Source organism: Lycium barbarum, chromosome 10 (assembly GCF_019175385.1).
Source record: "Lycium barbarum isolate Lr01 chromosome 10, ASM1917538v2, whole genome shotgun sequence".
In the NCBI taxonomy this organism is placed as follows: Eukaryota; Viridiplantae; Streptophyta; class Magnoliopsida; order Solanales; family Solanaceae; genus Lycium; species Lycium barbarum.
The window spans coordinates 94897980-94915343 of NC_083346.1; the positions used below are offsets into that span (position 1 = coordinate 94897980).

Here is a 17364-nt window from a genome sequence, read left to right on the forward strand (position 1 = left end):
AAAAAAAATCCGAGTTAATTGAAAGCTGCAAAATTGCGATTAGCGAGTATTTATTGGTTTAAGTACACATTTATAATCTCATGTATATGCGTTTGCCTTATTTTTGTATTTTAAAAAAAAAAATTGTGATATATTTAGGGCTTGTTTGGTCATGAAAATTGTGAGTGTTTGAAAAATATAGTTTTTGTTTTCAAAACAACTGAAAAACTTGAAAAATACACTTTGAGTAAATTTAAGTGTCTATCTGGTCACCTTATAAATTTATATGCCTATCTTACAAAACATGCCAAGTTTAAGGTCATGTAGGTATTAAGCCAAGAAAGAAAAAGAACTAGTGAAGAGATTAGATGTGGTCAGGATAAAATCAATATCTGGTCCCTATATATGGAAAAAAATTGAGCGCGAGTAATTAAAAAAGACGCTCTTTTCTTTCCCCAAATTAAAAACCCTCATTTCTTAAATTGCTCTCTCAAATGTAAGTTTCTGCCTTCCTTTGTTTCTTTGATTGGTGAAAATCGTTAAGTAATTTATTCAATGATTTCTATTATGTATTCATTGTGGTGGACCGTTAATTTTAGAGTTTGTTTATAGTACTTTTTTTTTTTTTTGTTTAAAAACTTTTGAACAACAACCCTAATTGATTGTATAATAGGGCCTGTTTGGCCATGAAAATTGTGAAATTTGAAAAAAAAGTAGTGTTTGTTTTCAAAATGAAAAACGGCATTTGCAAATGGGAGTTATGTTTGGTCATTAATACAAATTGGAGTTGTTTATGAATCTTTATGAGTAATTTGGAGTGAAAAAAGCAATTTTTTTTTTTTTTTTTGTGGTGTTTTTCCGGAATTTTATGGACAAACGTGACTTCTGGAATTCAACTCCGAAACAAAGTAAAAAATATTCATGGCCAAACGCCCACTAAAGTCTCTTGCAATTTTTATTTTTTTTATATACTTTGGTTTTTTGAAATAGAAGAATTTGCTTGAGCAACTAAAGGCTTTATTATTGTTCTATTATTTATAATTTTTTGCTCTAGTCAAAAGCTTGGTGTAGTCGAGCCGTTTTCATCTTTGAAATTTTTGAGCTAACTATCAAATTGTGTTTTTTTTTGGGCAAGAACCAAAAAAAAAAAAAAAAACTCTCTTTCTTAGTGAATACTTAATATGAGTTCTTTATTAGGTGTTTGGTGGATTTTCCCTTACAGATTAATTGGTGAACATATAGTGGATATGTTAATACGAAAATTTTGATGCACATAGTTGAAATTAATTGTTGATTAATTCATCTACTTAGAATGTTACTGGGAGAGATTTCACTTATTTGTGGTTGACCGAGAGAATTAGGTTTTTGTCCATTGGTTGTATCTATATATTCCTAAGTGAGCGTTTGGACATGAAAAATGTGAAATTTGAACAAAAAAAAAAAAGTAGTATTAGGAAAAAAGTTGAGAAATGGTATTTAGAAATCAGAGGTGTGTTTGGACATGAATACTTAATTCATTAGGTTTTTTGCTGGATATTCCGTTACACATTAATTGGTGAACTTGGTGGCACTGTTAATATGAAAATTTTGTCGCGCATAGTTGAAATTAACTGCTGATTTTATTCATCTACTTAGAAATGTTTAGATCGTAGAAAGGTTAATGGGAAAGATTTCGATTATATGTGGTTGACTGACAAAATTAGGTTGCTGTCCATTCGTTGTGTTTAGATATTCCTAAGTGCGCGTTTAGACATAAAAAATGTGAAATTTGAGAAAAAAGTGCTCCCAATTTATGTGATACTTTTTGCTTCCCGAGATTTAAACCGCATGAATTTTGACCAATATTGAAGATTGTATTTTTTCGCCAAACTGATATGTGAAAAGTTGCAACTTATAGTTCTTTTCATGTAGTTTTCAAATATATTAACTTTAATCTCAAAATATTGAGTTAATCTAATCCAATTTAGCTTCAAACTTTATTCAAATTGACTCTTGAAAAGCGGAAAGTATCACATAAATTGGGACGGAGGCAGTAGTACCATTAGGAAAAAAGTTGAAAAATGGTATTTGGAAATTGGAGTTGTGTTGGACATGAATACAACTTGGAAAAATGTTGAATTTTTGTGATGATTTGGAGTGAAAAATGTGAAAACAGGTATTTGGAGTTTTTCGAATTCCAGAAAATTGTAACTATTCTATGTTCAAACATGATTCTGGAGTTGAATTCTGGGAAAAAGTGAAAATTATCCATGGCTAAACGGGCCCTAAGTTTGTTGGCAGCTAGTTATCTTAAATTATACTTTATTGGTTTTGAAAGTGGAATACTGCATGTATAATTGGAGTTTCTTCTTATTTATGAATGTTGATGCATTAATGATTATAGGGGTACTGATGCTTTCTCTGCATCAATTGATAAAGTAACCAACTAGTACAAAAAGAAATCATGGCTAACATTAAGACTAATATGTACTTGAGAGTTGAGATGAATAGAAGATGCTATCAAAGTAATTGATTGTCGCATGTTAGCTGTCACTTATGTCTCGGTGGTCAATGGTTCGACGTTATCAAAGTACTTCGTCATTGCTCCTGAAATAGCAGGCAATTGAAACAAATAAACTTTGTTCATTATAGTGAAATTTGGAGATTGATTTTGTGTATATTGTCAGCTATCTAAAGTCCTCTTGGATGATTTTCATTTGGTTCATTTTGGTCTGATGGCTTCACCTTGGTCTTAGTAGTTGTCTTCCACCATCTTCTAAGTTGCTTTGATTACCAAGTACAAGTTTGTGTTTATAGAGGTGAGGATTTTCACCATCACGGTCTTAGATTATAAGGCTTATCGACCACCCTATTCAGTGGCGGAGCCAAGATTTTTAGTTTATGGGTTTAGGATCATAATCCTTTTTACTTACTGAGTTTTGGATAGATTATTTATACATATTAAATGAAAACTTTAATACAAATACAGGAATTGAGCCAAAGCTATTGGGTTTTGCCGAAGTCAGAGCTTTAATGGTGGCTCCGCCCCTGACCCCATTATAATAAATATCTCGTTAGTTTTAGTTTCTAAAATGTCATTAGTCACTGATTATTAACTTTTAACCCATTTTCTCAAAAATTTCAGCTTCTTGTGGTATATATAAATTTAATCTTTACAATTTATTGGTTTCTTATAGTAATTCACATATATTCATTAGTTTTCGTTTCTAGAATGTCTTTAGTCAATGATTATTAACTCTAATTCATTTTCTCAAAAATCTCAGCTTCTTGTCGCTAAACACTCATAACTTCTTGCGGCTCAACACACTTAGCTCCTTGAAGAATCTCCCTTATATTTCAGGTATATAGTTTTTCATAAAACCTTATGTGCATCTAAGTACTTTTTTTGTTATGCTTTGCTTTTTTCTAACTTAATCTTTATGTACCCTCCAAGGTTATGGCACCTAATAAGCGACGAAAGCAAGTTATTGATGATGGAGATGATGAAGACTACTTAATCGGGGTGCAAAAGGCTTTGGATTATGCTTTTGGAGTAACAGAAGAACTATATGAAATGCGATGTCCATGTGTCAAATGTTGTTACACAACTTTAGGAACACGTGAAACAATTGAGTCACATTTGAAAGTATATGGAATAATTCAAAATTATACTTTAGGGGTGTCTGGAAATGATTCACCAGGTGCTACAGGGAACGGACAAGGGAGAGGGCAAGGGGTTAGATCTATGTGCTCTTTAGGGGTGTCTGGAAATGAGGTGGGATCCTTCCATCAGAATTCTCTTTATTCTGGTCAAGGTATGCCAGCACCTTGTAATAGTACAAGTTCAGATGCTACGATATCTGATTATTCTGGTCCAAGTATTCCATCAAATTTTAATGGTACAAGATCAGATCCCACCATATCTACTGGTCAAGGAATGCAAAGAACAAATAGGAAACCGTTGGTTCATGACAAAGAGCAAATGCAAATTGATATTCCATCGTCTCCATCTACTGATCAAGTTATGCAATACACCCAAACTGTTGACACAAGTATGATATTGCAATTCTACTGTGTTACTGATTTGCAAAGCTGAATTATAATGCTAAAGTTTTTACTAACATGATTTAAGTATGAAGTTTGGAAGAATATATGATATAACCATAAATTATGTATTTGGCTTTTATATGATCATAAATTTATTTATTTGCACAATATTTCAGACATTTCTAAATTATATGCAAATGTAGGTTCATGTACTACTAGAAAGGTAAAAAGAGTTCGAGGAAGGAACAAATGCAAAGAAGTTGCATCACTTCAAGCTGGGGAGAAGCTGAAAGTAACATTTTATAATAATCGAACTGTTGGAAAGAATAGCAGTATATTTTCCAGACACTTGGGAAAATTAGTTCGTGACCAAAGTATGTGTCCTTTAGGAGTATCATCGTGGGATGACATTGAGGAAGAAAAGTTAAATCACATGTGGGCAGCTGTTGAGGTAACAAATGTTTCAGTTTGCTTATGGGCTCTTTTCTTACCTGAAAACACCGTTTGCTTATGTGGACAACATAATTGTCAGTTTTTAGGAACTATGTGTAGCCAAATTGGTGTAATAGATGTGATGGTGTCATGTTTAGATCTTTACTAAGAAAGTTTTGAGGACTCTGTAGTTTGGTAGAGCAGACTGTGTGACTGATCTTGATCTTAATCTTAATGCGGGACCTAATTTTTTGTTTGCATATTGACAAATGTCATTTAAATTCGTAGTAACCTTCTTGTAGTGGCATTGTACAGGTTTTTATTTGGAAATTATTATACTAGTATTCTTTACTTGGTGTTAATACGCAAATATTAGATACAGTAAACAAGAACTCACCATGTCTCTTTAAAGAATGTTCTGGTTGTATTACCTTCTGACTGGTTAGAAGATACCTTTTCCTCTTACTTTTTTGTTTTAATAATTACAGTTTCTTGAAACAAAAGAAGGTCTATTGGAAACAACCTCTCTACCTCCCAAGGTAGGGATAAGGTCCGCGTACACACCACCCTCCCCTGACCCCACTTGTGGGATTAAACTGGGTATGTTGTTGTTTCTTGAAACAAAAAAGAAGCAGATCTAATACAGTACACTGCCTTTCTCTTTCTCATCTTAGAAGGGATACAACAAGGAGCTGATTAACTTTCTTATTGTCCATATTTTTGGTTCAATTACCTTCCCAAACTGGTTATACTTGAAGCAGGATCCTCCTTAATATGGAGCAGTAAGACACAAAATGGAAAGACAAATGGATCGTGTTGTGAGGGAAATGACTGCGCGTGATAATTTACGGTAGAGGTTATGATAAGGGAAAAAGGAATGTCCAATAGTCTTAATCCCTGAAAAGGTTCTGTTTTGTACTTTTTGCAAATAGAGGTTCAGCTATTGAATATTCTAATCTGGTATTAGGAAAACAGATATCTGCTATTTACTATAATTTTTTTTTTTTTGTGTGTGTGTGTGTGTGTGTTTAAGGTAACAGTTACTATAATCTGATTTTTGGAGTAGTGCATAGATAAAATCAGAAAATTTGTTAAGTAGCAGAAAAATGGATTCTTTGTTAAGTGACGCATAGGAGATAAAATCAAAATCTTTTTGGAGTTGTGCATATTGCAAGTATCATATATGACACTAGTCTACATATCGTCTATGTTGAACCTGTGAGTGAAACAGCGAGGCATCATCTGTTGTGAGCATCAATTACTCTTGTATTTTCATCCTACTTGGTGATTTTCATTATACTTAGAGGCATTTTAATACTTGGTGATTTTCATCTTACTAAGAATATTATTCTTAATACTGGCACAAAGACGATCTCCGTAGTTCTAAAGATTCTGTTTTCGTATATGGCAATTATTTTTTGTGTACTGTATGCAACAATTATTTTGTGTATGTATTATTTGTTGAGTACTCCCTCCATCCCAAAAAGATTGTCTTAGTTTCCTTATTAGTTTGTCCCAAAAAGATTGACACCTTTCTAAATTTGGTAATCCTCTTACTTTTGAGTTCCATTACTTCCCCTGCTATCATATAAAAATTGACAGGACCGCACCGCACATAAAGTAAACAATGTGGGATTATTATAATAGGTTGAAAAGTCAATTGTTAAAAAGTAAGGTTACGTGTCAGCCCTTTCCATAGGATTTGGCTTTTACACTAGGATGGGAGTAAGTTACAGGAGAGAGAAGATGGGACATGCCAGGTCCTTTTGACTGTGCCTTTATCTTTACGTGTTTTCCATGCAAAAGCTAGCCAGTGGGCTTGAGGGTATAATTGGAACTTTGTATACATTTACATGATTTGGCAAAAGTCTTCTTCTAAAAATTAAACTCCGTGCAAAGTCAAACTAGACATCTTTTTGGGACCCGGGGGGGGGGGGGGGGGGGGGGAGGAGTAAATATATTTCGTCCATTTTAACCAAAATAATATTTGATTTATTGTAGGATAAATTTGAGAGTGATGATATGGATACTCATCGCGACCACATCTTGGGATGGATGAAAGAATTATGGAACAAATGGAGAGGACAATTACATGGAAAGTATGTGAAAGGCAAGCCTATCCAAGAGGCTCTTAAGAATATACCAAAGGGCGTAGACAAGAAACAATGGGAGTGGTTGGTAAAAGAACATTTTTCTACAGAAACTTTTCAGGTTTGACATAATCCTAGTGATTTAATTTCATTGTCATACTATGATCTTTTAATTGAGAATTTATTTATGGTATTTAAATTTAATGTTGTTACACAAATACAGGCGAGAAGCAACAGGAACGCAGCAAACAGAGCTAAGTTGAAGATGTTTCATCGTATTGGTAGCAAGCCTATTCGAGAGGTTATTTATCAAAAGGTGGCGTCATAAAATCTCCATTCTTTTTTTCTTGTGCAATATTGACAGGCGTTATGTGACATTTTGAATTTGACGTGAAGGGGGGAAAACATGGCAACCCACCAGATTTGGCAACTGTTTTCTTTGAGACTCGCAAGAAGGATAACAAACTTGTTGAATCTGAGGCAATTGAAAAACACGTGCGTTTCGTGAATAGAAAATTTTGGTTTTTGAACAATTAAAACTTACTTTTTGTTATTATGGTTCTGACAAAAATCTTTCTCTATATATTTGTAGGCTCAAATCCAAGAATTGGTGCAGTCCGAACCATCTCTTCCTAGCATAGAGATAGTGGAAAAATGCTTTGGACCTCAAATTCGTAGCCATGTATTTGGCTTTGGAGGTGGAGTAAAAGCGAAAGATTTGAAAGGTGCCCCATCCTCAAAGGCTGAATTACTATCTGAGTTACGTTCAACCCGAGAGGAAAACCAATCTTTGATTGATCGCTTGTCTGCCTTAGAAAATGAGGTGGGATCCTTCCACCAGAATTCTTTTCATTCTGGTCAAAGTATCCCAACACCTTCTAATAGTACAAGTTCAGATTCTGCCATATCTGCTTATTCTGGTCAAAGTGTGCCATCACATTCTAATGGTACAAGATCAGATCCTACCATATCTGCTGGTCAAGAAATGCAAAGAACAAGTGAAAACCCCTCGGTTCATGACGAAGAGCAAATGCAAATTGATATTACATCGCCTCCATCTACTGATCAAGTTATGCAATACACCCAAACTGCTGAAACAAGTATGGTCTTGCAATTCTACTCTTACTGATTTGCATAGCTGAATTATAATGCTAAAGTTTTTACTAACATGATTTAAGTATGAAGTTTGGAAGAATATATGATATAACCATAAATTATGTATTTGGCTTTTATATGATCATAAATTTATTTATTTGTACAATATTTCAGACATTTCTAAATTATATGCAAATGTAGGTTCATGTACTACTAGAAAGGTAAAAAGAGTTCGAGGAAGGAACAAATGCAAAGAAGTTGCATCACTTCAAGCTGGGGAGAAGCTGAAAGTAACATTTTATAATAATCGAACTGTTGGAAAGAATAGCAGTATATTTTCGAGGCACTTGGGAAAATTAGTTCGTGAACAAAGTATGTGTCCTTTAGGAGTATCATCGTGGGATGACATTGAGGAAGAAAAGTTAAATCACATGTGGGCAGCTGTTGAGGTAATACATGTTTCAATTTGCTTGTGGGCTCGCTCTTTTCTTACCTGAAAACACCTTTTGCTTATGTGGACAACATAATTTTCAGTTTTCAGGAACCATATGTAGCCAAATTGGTGTAATAGATCTGATGGTGCCATGGATTATGTTTAGAGCTTTATTAAGAAAGCTTCAAGGATTCTCTAGCTAGGTAGAGCAGACTGCAGATTATACTAGTATTCTTTACTTGGTTTTAGTATGCAACTATTAGATACAGTAAACAAGAACTCGCCATGTCTCTTTAAAGAATGTCCTGGTTGTATTACCTTCTGCTGGTTAGAAGACAGCTTTTCCTCTTACCTTTTTTGTTTTAATAATTACAGTATCTTGAAACAAAAAAGAAAAAGATCTAATGCAGTATACTGTCTTTCTCTTCCTCATCTCAGAAAAAGTGGGGTATTACAAGGAGCTGATCAATTGTCTTATTGCCAATGTTTATGGTTCAGTAACCTTCCTAAACTGGCTATGATTGAAGCAGGACCCTCCTTAATATGGAGCAGTAAGCCCAAAAATGGAAAGATAAATGGATCTTGCGTGATAATTTACAGTAGAGGTTATGATAAGTGAAAAAGGAATGTCCTAGTCCTCTTAATCCCTTAAAAGGTTCTTCCTCTTTTTACTTTTTTGCAAATAGAGGTTCAGCTATTGATTTTGGCTTATTCTAATCTGGTCTTAGGAAAGCAGATAACTGCTATTGATATACTCTAATCTGATTTTTGGAGTAGTGCATAGATAAAATCAATTTTTTTTTTTTTTTTGTCAAGTAGAAGAAAACTGGGCTCTTTGTTAAATGGCACATTGGAGATAAAATCAAAATCTTTTTGGAGTTGTGCATATTGCAAGTATCATATATGATATACTAGTCTACATATCGTCTATGTTGAACCTCTGAGTGAAACAGCAGGGTATCATCTGTTGCGAGCATCAATTACTCGTGTAATTTCATCATACTTGGTGATTTTGATGGAATTTTTTTTCCTAGTACTGGCACAAAGATGATCTCTGTAGTTCTGAAGATTCTGTTATATACAGCAATTATTTTTTGCGTACTGGATGCAACAATTATTTTGTGTATGTATTATTTGTTTAGTACTCCCTCTGTTTAAATTTGTTTGTCTTACTTTCCTTTTTAGCCCATCTCAAAACTAATGCCTCTTTCCCTTTTTGGCAACTTTCTAATTCCAACTTTCCACATGGCTTATTTAAGACCACAAAATTAAAGTGCATTTTGGTACATTATACATATCTTTAATTTAACAAAAGTCTTCTTTACTTTCTTAAACTCCGTGTCAAGTCAAAACCAGACAAACAAATTGAAAAGGAGGGAGTAATATATTTCATCTATTTTAACCAAAATAATATTTGATTTATTGTAGGATAAATTTGAGAGTGATGATACAGATACTCATCGCGATCACATCTTAGGATGGATGAAAGAATTATGGAACAAATGGAGAGGACAATTACATGGGAAGTATGTGAAAGGAAAGCCTATCCAAGAGGCTCTTAAGAATATACCAGAGGGCATAGACAAGAAACAATGGGAGTGGTTGGTAAAAGAACATTTTTCTACAGAAACTTTTCAGGTTTGACATAATCCTAGTGATTTAATTTCATTGTCATACTATGATCTTTTAATTGAGAATTTATTTATGGTATTTAAATTTAATGTTGTTACACAAATACAGGCGAGAAGCAACAGGAACGCAGCAAACAGAGCTAAGTTGAAGATGTTTCATCGTATTGGTAGCAAGCCTATTCGAGAGGTTATTTATCAAAAGGTGGCGTCATAAAATCTCCATTCTTTTTTTCTTGTGCAATATTGACAGGCGTTATGTGACATTTTGACTTTGACGTGAAGGGGGGAAAACATGGCAACCCACCAGATTTGGCAACTGTTTTCTTTGAGACTCGCAAGAAGGATAACAAGCTTGTTGAATCTGAGGCAATTGAAAAACACGTGCGTTTCGTGAATAGAACATTTTGGTTTTTGAACAATTAAAACTTACTTTTTGTTATTATGGTTCTGACAAAAATCTTTCTCTATATATTTGTAGGCTCAAATCCAAGAATTGGTGCAGTCCGAACCATCTCTTCCTAGCATAGAGATAGTGGAAAAATGCTTTGGACCTCAAATTCGTAGCCATGTATTTGGCTTTGGGGGTGGAGTAAAAGCGAAAGACTTGAAAGGTGCCCCATCCTCAAAGGCTGAATTACTATCTGAGTTACATTCAACCCGAAAGGAAAACCAAGCTTTGATGGATCGCTTGTCTGCCGATGAAAATGAGAAAGACTCTACAGGTGGCGCTTCTTCAAAGACTGAATTACTATCCGAGTTACATTCAACTCGAGAGGAAAACCAATCCTTGATGGATCGCTTGTCTGCTGTAGAAAATGAGATGAAAGAACTGAAGCAGCTAAAAGAATTGTTTTTGGCTCGATATTCTAATGTCCAGCCTCCAACGTTACCCATTTCAGGAGAATGACAATTTGATGAACATACCAAGTTAGTAACAAATTAACAATTACCTTTTGGAAATGATTGTGGCTTGATCTTTAGTATATCTTGTTTTCATTTTTGTTATTGTCAGATGCAATATGTATGTCCTGCTCCTCAAATTTCTGTCACAAGAAAGAAACAAATAAGATAACGATTTTCTGCGATATACTAGTGCTGCCACTAAAATTTCCATCCTTGAATGATTTATTATACTAACCATTTTAGGTCATCCTGCCTTCTTGAGTTCATTTTTGGGTTCTAGTCCCTTTGCTGACTTGTTAATATCTTTGGTCAGTTGGTGTTTACCTGCCTGTGGCTCAACTGTTTTACCTGTGAAATTGATTTCAATTGCCTTCTGGAAATTAGTGTAGCTTTACATTGGAAAGGCAACATACTGAACGCGGATTGTCTCTGACTAGTCTTGTAGCGTATAGCTTCTCTTTCCTGCATGACCAACTATATTAGATGGGATGTGCAATTTTTGTGGTTTAAGTTCAGATGTTATATATCCATCTGCATCAGACAGTGGCAACCTGTTAGGAGAAACTAGTTTTTTAAACTTGTGCAGGAGATTCAACTATGTTAAACTGATATTTGAGGGTTCACCTTCTCCTGCTTCAAGCTGATGTGTGATGAGGCACTTGAATGGGACCCAAACTCAGTAGCTATACAAGTGGTTGATTTAGCATATATTTACTTGAGGTTTTGTAAGTATTATATAGATTAAAGTATAACATGTTGAAAATATTACTTAACAGGTTAGAAAATGGAGACTGTCATTATTAAGATTAGTACTGACAAAATGGTTGAGAAAAACAAGTAACCATCCAATGCGGCCCATTAAATATGGGTTGGATGACTGACCATTTAAAAATAGATCAAATAAGGATATTATCCACTAACAAATGGATATCCAGAAAGATAATATGGATATCAATATTATCAATACCCACCCATTTGTCAGCTTGTTATTTTTCATGAGTTCTTGCTTTCTGGGAGTCTAAGCTCATTTTGGCTTTTAACTTGTGTTCTCACTTGACTAATCCTGAAACCATGGATAATATATCCGTCCGATAGGCGATGACCCACTTTTTATCTGTGTTAAGTATGGATGGATCGGATATTTTATCCGTTTTTGTTTAACCCATTTTCGACCTGCCCATATGCCAGCCCGTTTGCCACTCCTAAAGAAGATTGATTTATGGTCGACATTTGGGTAGTCAAGTATGCTGAATGTGTGCATAACAGATCGGTTTAACTGATATTTCAGAGATCTGTTGGAAGGATTGAGCTATTTGGAATAGGTTTTCTTAACGGATTCCAAGTACTACATTTTTCTCCTTTCCTGGTGCTTGAGTAGAAAGTTTTAATGCAACGAAACCTTTAATCTATTACTAGTATATACTTGGACAATAGAAAAGCTTCACATGTTCCCTAACAAATATGAAAAACTCAATACTTTCATTTTATTTATAATCTCTATCTCAAGTAAACATATGAACATCACATCACAACTGAGGGAGTAATATTTCAGGTTTTCATAAAGGACACATTGACAGAGACATCTTATTAGTGGTTAAATCATTAGTAAATTAAAATTGCAGAAAATTATTTAACCAATTTTCTAGTGATCTTTATATGCTTCCCTAAAGAGATCTTTTAAATATTTATTGCAGGTTTTGGAGACTGGTGTATACAAGTCAGCATGTAGGTTCTGAGACGTACGAGTTGACTATCATTTTGCTAGAAATGTTTGGCAAACTTTATATTATAGTCTAGGGATGTTAGCGATCTTTTGCTAAGGGTTGTATAGACAATATTTTAACTTTCATCTGGATGTACAGTGCCACAAATGAGGTAGTAATCGTTTTTTGTAATTAGTTATTATTATATATTTATATACATGTGAAAGCACAATTTATCTTACTAGTCTCTATGTTCATGCTTTGCATTAGGGGTGTATATAGACCGGATTGGTTCGGATTTTTAAACATCAAACCAAACCAAACCAATTGAGTCGGGTTTTTAAATTTATACACCAAACCAATAAAATTCGGTCTTTCAACCTCGGATTTTCTCGGGGAATAGTCTTGATAAAACATATAACGTTTACTTTAAATATTTCTTTAGTCCTAGTAAAGTACAACTATATAATTAAGGTGTTTCATAAGAAAATAACACAATGTGAGAAGAGTGATGATATTGTATTAAAATATTTAACAAAAGACAATAAAATCGGTTAAAATAAATATTGCTAATTAATAAGCCATAAAGAAAATGACCATAATCTAAAAATACTAAGTCATGTTAAAATAAGTATGGCTAATAAGTATTAATTACATGACAAGAAAAAAAACTTAAGTTATGTATTTTCACTCTTTAAACCAATTATGCAAAACTAAAGAATAGATATCCAACATTATTGTCATTCCTAGTGGCAATTGAATTTCTTTTGTTAGTATTAGTGTTGAGTTGGTTTTGGTGTAGACTTTATATGAGTTACTAACATCCATAGGATATAAAACTTATTGACATTTAAAATTCTAAGTTCAAACTTGAATAATATGATAGGTAATAGATAAAAAACTATGAAAAAATTTTAACAAATATTTATAAATTACATTAAAAATAAATATTTTTATGTATAAAATATTTTAAAAATTGAATACATGTAATGTCGGGTTGGTTTGGTTCGGTTTGACTTTTTTTTAGCTAAAACCAAACCAAACCAATTATGATCGGGTTTTTTTTTCCAACACCAAACCAAGTCAAACCAAACCACTAATCGGGTTTTTCTCGGTTTATCGGTTTGATGCGGTTTGTCGGTTAACTTTGTACACCCCTACTTTGCACGAATATATCTTGCGTCAAATACTATGAATTGCGTACCTAAAATAATAAACTTTCAACTTATATATATTCGAGAATTATCAAGTGTTTCAATTTTATCCAATACAGAATAATTTTCTTACAAAAATATTATAATGTGGAAGGGCATAAAAGTCGATTAATATTTCACATGTTTTTTTTACCTACGTGAAATGCCACTAAATGCAAAACGGAAAGGGCAAAAAAAGTCCCCAACTTATTGAAAATTGTTTAAGTTTGCCCTCTTTCCACATGTTGGACTCCTATTGGCCTTAACATTAGTTTTCAGGTAAAAAATGTCCCTCCTTCGGAACCCAAGTGCGCTTTATGGTTAAAAATGTCCCTCATTTTAATGAAATTATAAGATGTCATACGTATGACTTTAATAAAATAGGTGGTCCTGATTTATTGGCCGACGTAGATATATATTAGACCCAACCCATAAGTAACCCGACCCATCCGAATTTTATTATGTAGCTAATTTAGGGGCAATTCGCAGGAATGCCCTTATTTTGGGGTGGTCTTTAATTTTTGCCCTTCGTTAAAACCACTTGGTTTCGAATTCGAAGCCCCGCTCAGTGAAAAAATTCGCAAGGTAGAGTTTGGATTCGCAAGGCAGAATTTTGCTACCTTCAGGCAGAGTTTAAAAACTCTACCTTAAGGTAGAGTTTGCAGTTAGGCAGATTAGGCAGAGTTTTGAGGCAAACTCTGCCTTAAGGTAGAGTTTTGCCTTCAGCATTGGCAAAAGTTTTGCCTTAAGGCAAAATGCAAAACTCTACCTGCAGGCAGAGTTTTACATGTGAGGTAGAGTTTTTTTGCATGCAAAATTCTACCTTGCGAATCCAAAACCTCTGCCTTGCGAAATTCCTTTTTTTATTTTTTTATTTACTGAGCTAGAGTTCGAACCCAGAACCTTGGGGTATTAGGCGAAAGACAAAAATTAAAGACCACCAATTTGAGGGCCAAAAAAGACCAGTGCTTTTGGAGGGAAAACCACACAAAAAAAATATGCTAATTTAGTAATATTACGTTATTAGTTAATTAGGAATTCAAAGTCCTTGATATTGGATAAATTCTCAAAATTAAAATTTTATTCAACATTGTTATATTTATTTTACTCATTGTCTTGAAAAAAATACTTTAATTTAATGACTCTTATTTTATTTCTAAAATCAAACATAAGAGGTAAAAGGTAACTAAGAACACCTAAGCTTATTAAAATATGATCTAATAATTATTACCAACTCGTGTGCAAAGGAGTATATATGTTAATAGATGTCGTTTTCTAACTTAAATAAATAAGTTCCTAATATACTTAACGATATGGTTAATTCTTACTTCCTAGTAGTAACAAGATTGTCCCTAAAGAATATTACTAACGTGCTTCTAGGTTTATAGTTTAGGTTTTCTGATTTAAGAAGTATGTTTAAAAGAAATAGGATTGGACTTCATTAAGGGTATAAAAGTCGTTTAATATTTAAAAAAAGAATTGGTCAATCAACATTTATATTCATGCTTTTAAAATAATATAAATTATTATTTTATGAACAAGTTTCCCAGTTGCAAATTGAATATGGCTCGCACGAGCTTATTTATTGAAAGTTAGATTTATGGAAATAGACCATTCGGGACTAGGAATGCTTTTGTCCTGTTATGAAATATATAAATGTGGATGTCCATGTAGTTCCCCCACCACTTTTCACCATTATGTTCCACCTCCATGTTCTCAAATCTTTAATGCCATAACCTCCCACACCTCCACAACTTCATCCATGATGTTTCCCATTATGTTAATGATTAATGTCTTATAAGACATCTCTTTTGTAATCCTACCTCTATGTAAATGTATAAATAGAGGCATGGAATGTGATATAAAACACACTTGGATGAATAAAAAAATTGTTATATCTTGTCTCTCTATTTCTATTGCTTTCATCCTTTTATATTGTTACTCTTTTAGTTTGATTTTATAACACATTATCAGCACGGGTCTCTAATCAAATGATACAGCTTAATCTTTTTCCTTAAGGAGTCGATCTGATTTTCTATCGGTTCAATCTCCAGGGAAACTACAAGGTATATAATAGTGGTTGGCTAATTTTTGTCCACGAATATCATTTTCGGAGTAGAGACAAGTATTCATTCTTTAGCAATCACCATATTATTATCCCACTCGTACTCGGCCAGGTATGTGTCTTATTATTTGTATGACTTGAGTACTCCAGAAAATATATCCCGAGTAAATAACATGTTTTGACTAAGCAAAAATTTTACCAAGTCTGTTTTATGAATTTTCTAATTAAATTTGCAAGATGCAGTCCCACATAATTTTGACATCTTAAATCCATGTTTGAATAATCAACTATTAAGCATCTACATATGCCTTTATATATTGTATGTTTAGTTTGTTATTCAGCACTTTGCAATTCGTTGGAGATTGTGGATCGGTTAATCAGTTTGTCCAAATCAGTGGATGCGAAAATTATGTTACCGGTTTTGGATTTTGCTAGTTGACTTAATAGTTTTCAGAACTGTTTGTTTTTCTCTGTGGCAATAAATATATTTTAGCTTTATAGTTCTAGTATATTTTATGTTGATAACTCACATTTACACAATATAATACCCATAAAATAAAAGGAGCAGATTGCCTTTATTTGTTATGAGGCCTCATGAATTGACTTATCCATCAGGCTCTTTTCTTTTGATTAACATTTTATTTGAACTACAATATGTATTCCGTGTATGCTACTTGATATTTAGTTTGCTCCACGGTATCAAGACTATTTACTTATTTTGGGTGCAATACAACGAAAAAGACAAAATAGAAGATGAAGGTGTCTTAGTTTGATTAGTTTGACGAAATGTATTCCCCTCTGAACGAGAGTCGTTATTTTTTTGAAAGTACAGATGAACTGCTTAAATTATATGTTCAGTTACATGCTTAAATATTTTCAATGGCTCGTCATGACTAAATATGTTGATTATTGGTAAATGGTAACCATTAAATGTGATAATATTGTTTAAGGCTCGAGGGTGAGCCTCGCTGCACTTTGGCCCATTATGCCATTGGTTTTGGATAAGAAGGTGGATTTAAGTCTCATCACATCAAGAGGGTAAGACATCGGGTGAAAGTCCCGGTGCACCACAATAATATAAGATATTGGGTTCAAGTCCCATCGATTTATGGCGTAACAAGCCTTTTATATGGGTAAGACGTTGGGTTTAAGTCCAAATGCACTATAATGATGATATAACGATGACCGACGCAGAATAATATGATTTTGATGAAAAATTATGAAGCCCGCTCCACTGATGAATTTGCTCCATTCTCTTAAGTGAATGTAGAAGCAGTATATGATACGTCTGAAAGATGACAAAATAATTACAATGGTTATACGAATAAACGTGGGCGTGCTAAGGGACAAAATAATAATAGTCATCATTGTGGTAATTATAAAAGGAAGAACACTATGGGTTCTCCAAATAGTCCTTCGAAAGGTGAAGGTAATTTTTGTAATCAATATGGTGGTGAAGGTAATTTTTGTCATCAATATGGTATGAAAGGTCATTGGGCACGCGGTTGTCGTGCGGCCTAACTTGATGAAATTTTATAAATCCTCCATCAAAGCAAAGGATACAATTTCAAAGTGATGTCGAGGTGGGTCTATGAATATGATAAAGACAATAGACTTATAATAAAAATTTATGAAGCACGTATATATGACTATAGTCCATTCCTTGAACAAAATATTGTGACTTGTGATGAGCATCGTGAATGCTCGCCCATTTTGAAAGTGAAATGTGAATACATTATGGATAAGGACATGCTCATGTATAGTTGGATAAATACCACAACTCGCCTCTATGGGAGGTTTGAGAAAAATAAAGA

General features: G+C 33.6%; 1 protein-coding gene across 1 annotated transcript; it reads left to right on the forward strand.

Annotated features, from left to right (window-relative positions):
• Positions 1-327: 327 nt before the first annotated feature.
• On the forward strand, positions 328-12533 carry LOC132616230 (uncharacterized). The gene is made up of 14 exons (XM_060330849.1): positions 328-475; positions 3243-3319; positions 3413-4010; positions 4209-4456; positions 6439-6648; positions 6751-6843; positions 6924-7022; positions 7120-7627; positions 7824-8071; positions 9484-9693; positions 9796-9888; positions 9969-10067; positions 10165-10613; positions 12284-12533. Exons 3-13 carry the CDS (start codon positions 3416-3418, stop codon positions 10591-10593), a joined length of 2832 nt encoding a protein of 943 aa, XP_060186832.1. The 5' UTR covers positions 328-475; positions 3243-3319; positions 3413-3415; the 3' UTR covers positions 10594-10613; positions 12284-12533.
• Positions 12534-17364: the final 4831 nt, after the last annotated feature.

Coding starts and splice junctions, on each gene's coding strand:
- LOC132616230 (XM_060330849.1), top strand. CDS start 3,416: ATGGCACCTAATAAGCGACGAAAGCAAGTTATTGATGATGGAGATGAT. Junction 7,023..7,119: donor CTGAGGCAATTGAAAAACAC/GTGCGTTTCGTG, acceptor ATATATTTGTAG/GCTCAAATCCAAGAATTGGT. Junction 8,072..9,483: donor ACATGTGGGCAGCTGTTGAG/GTAATACATGTT, acceptor GATTTATTGTAG/GATAAATTTGAGAGTGATGA.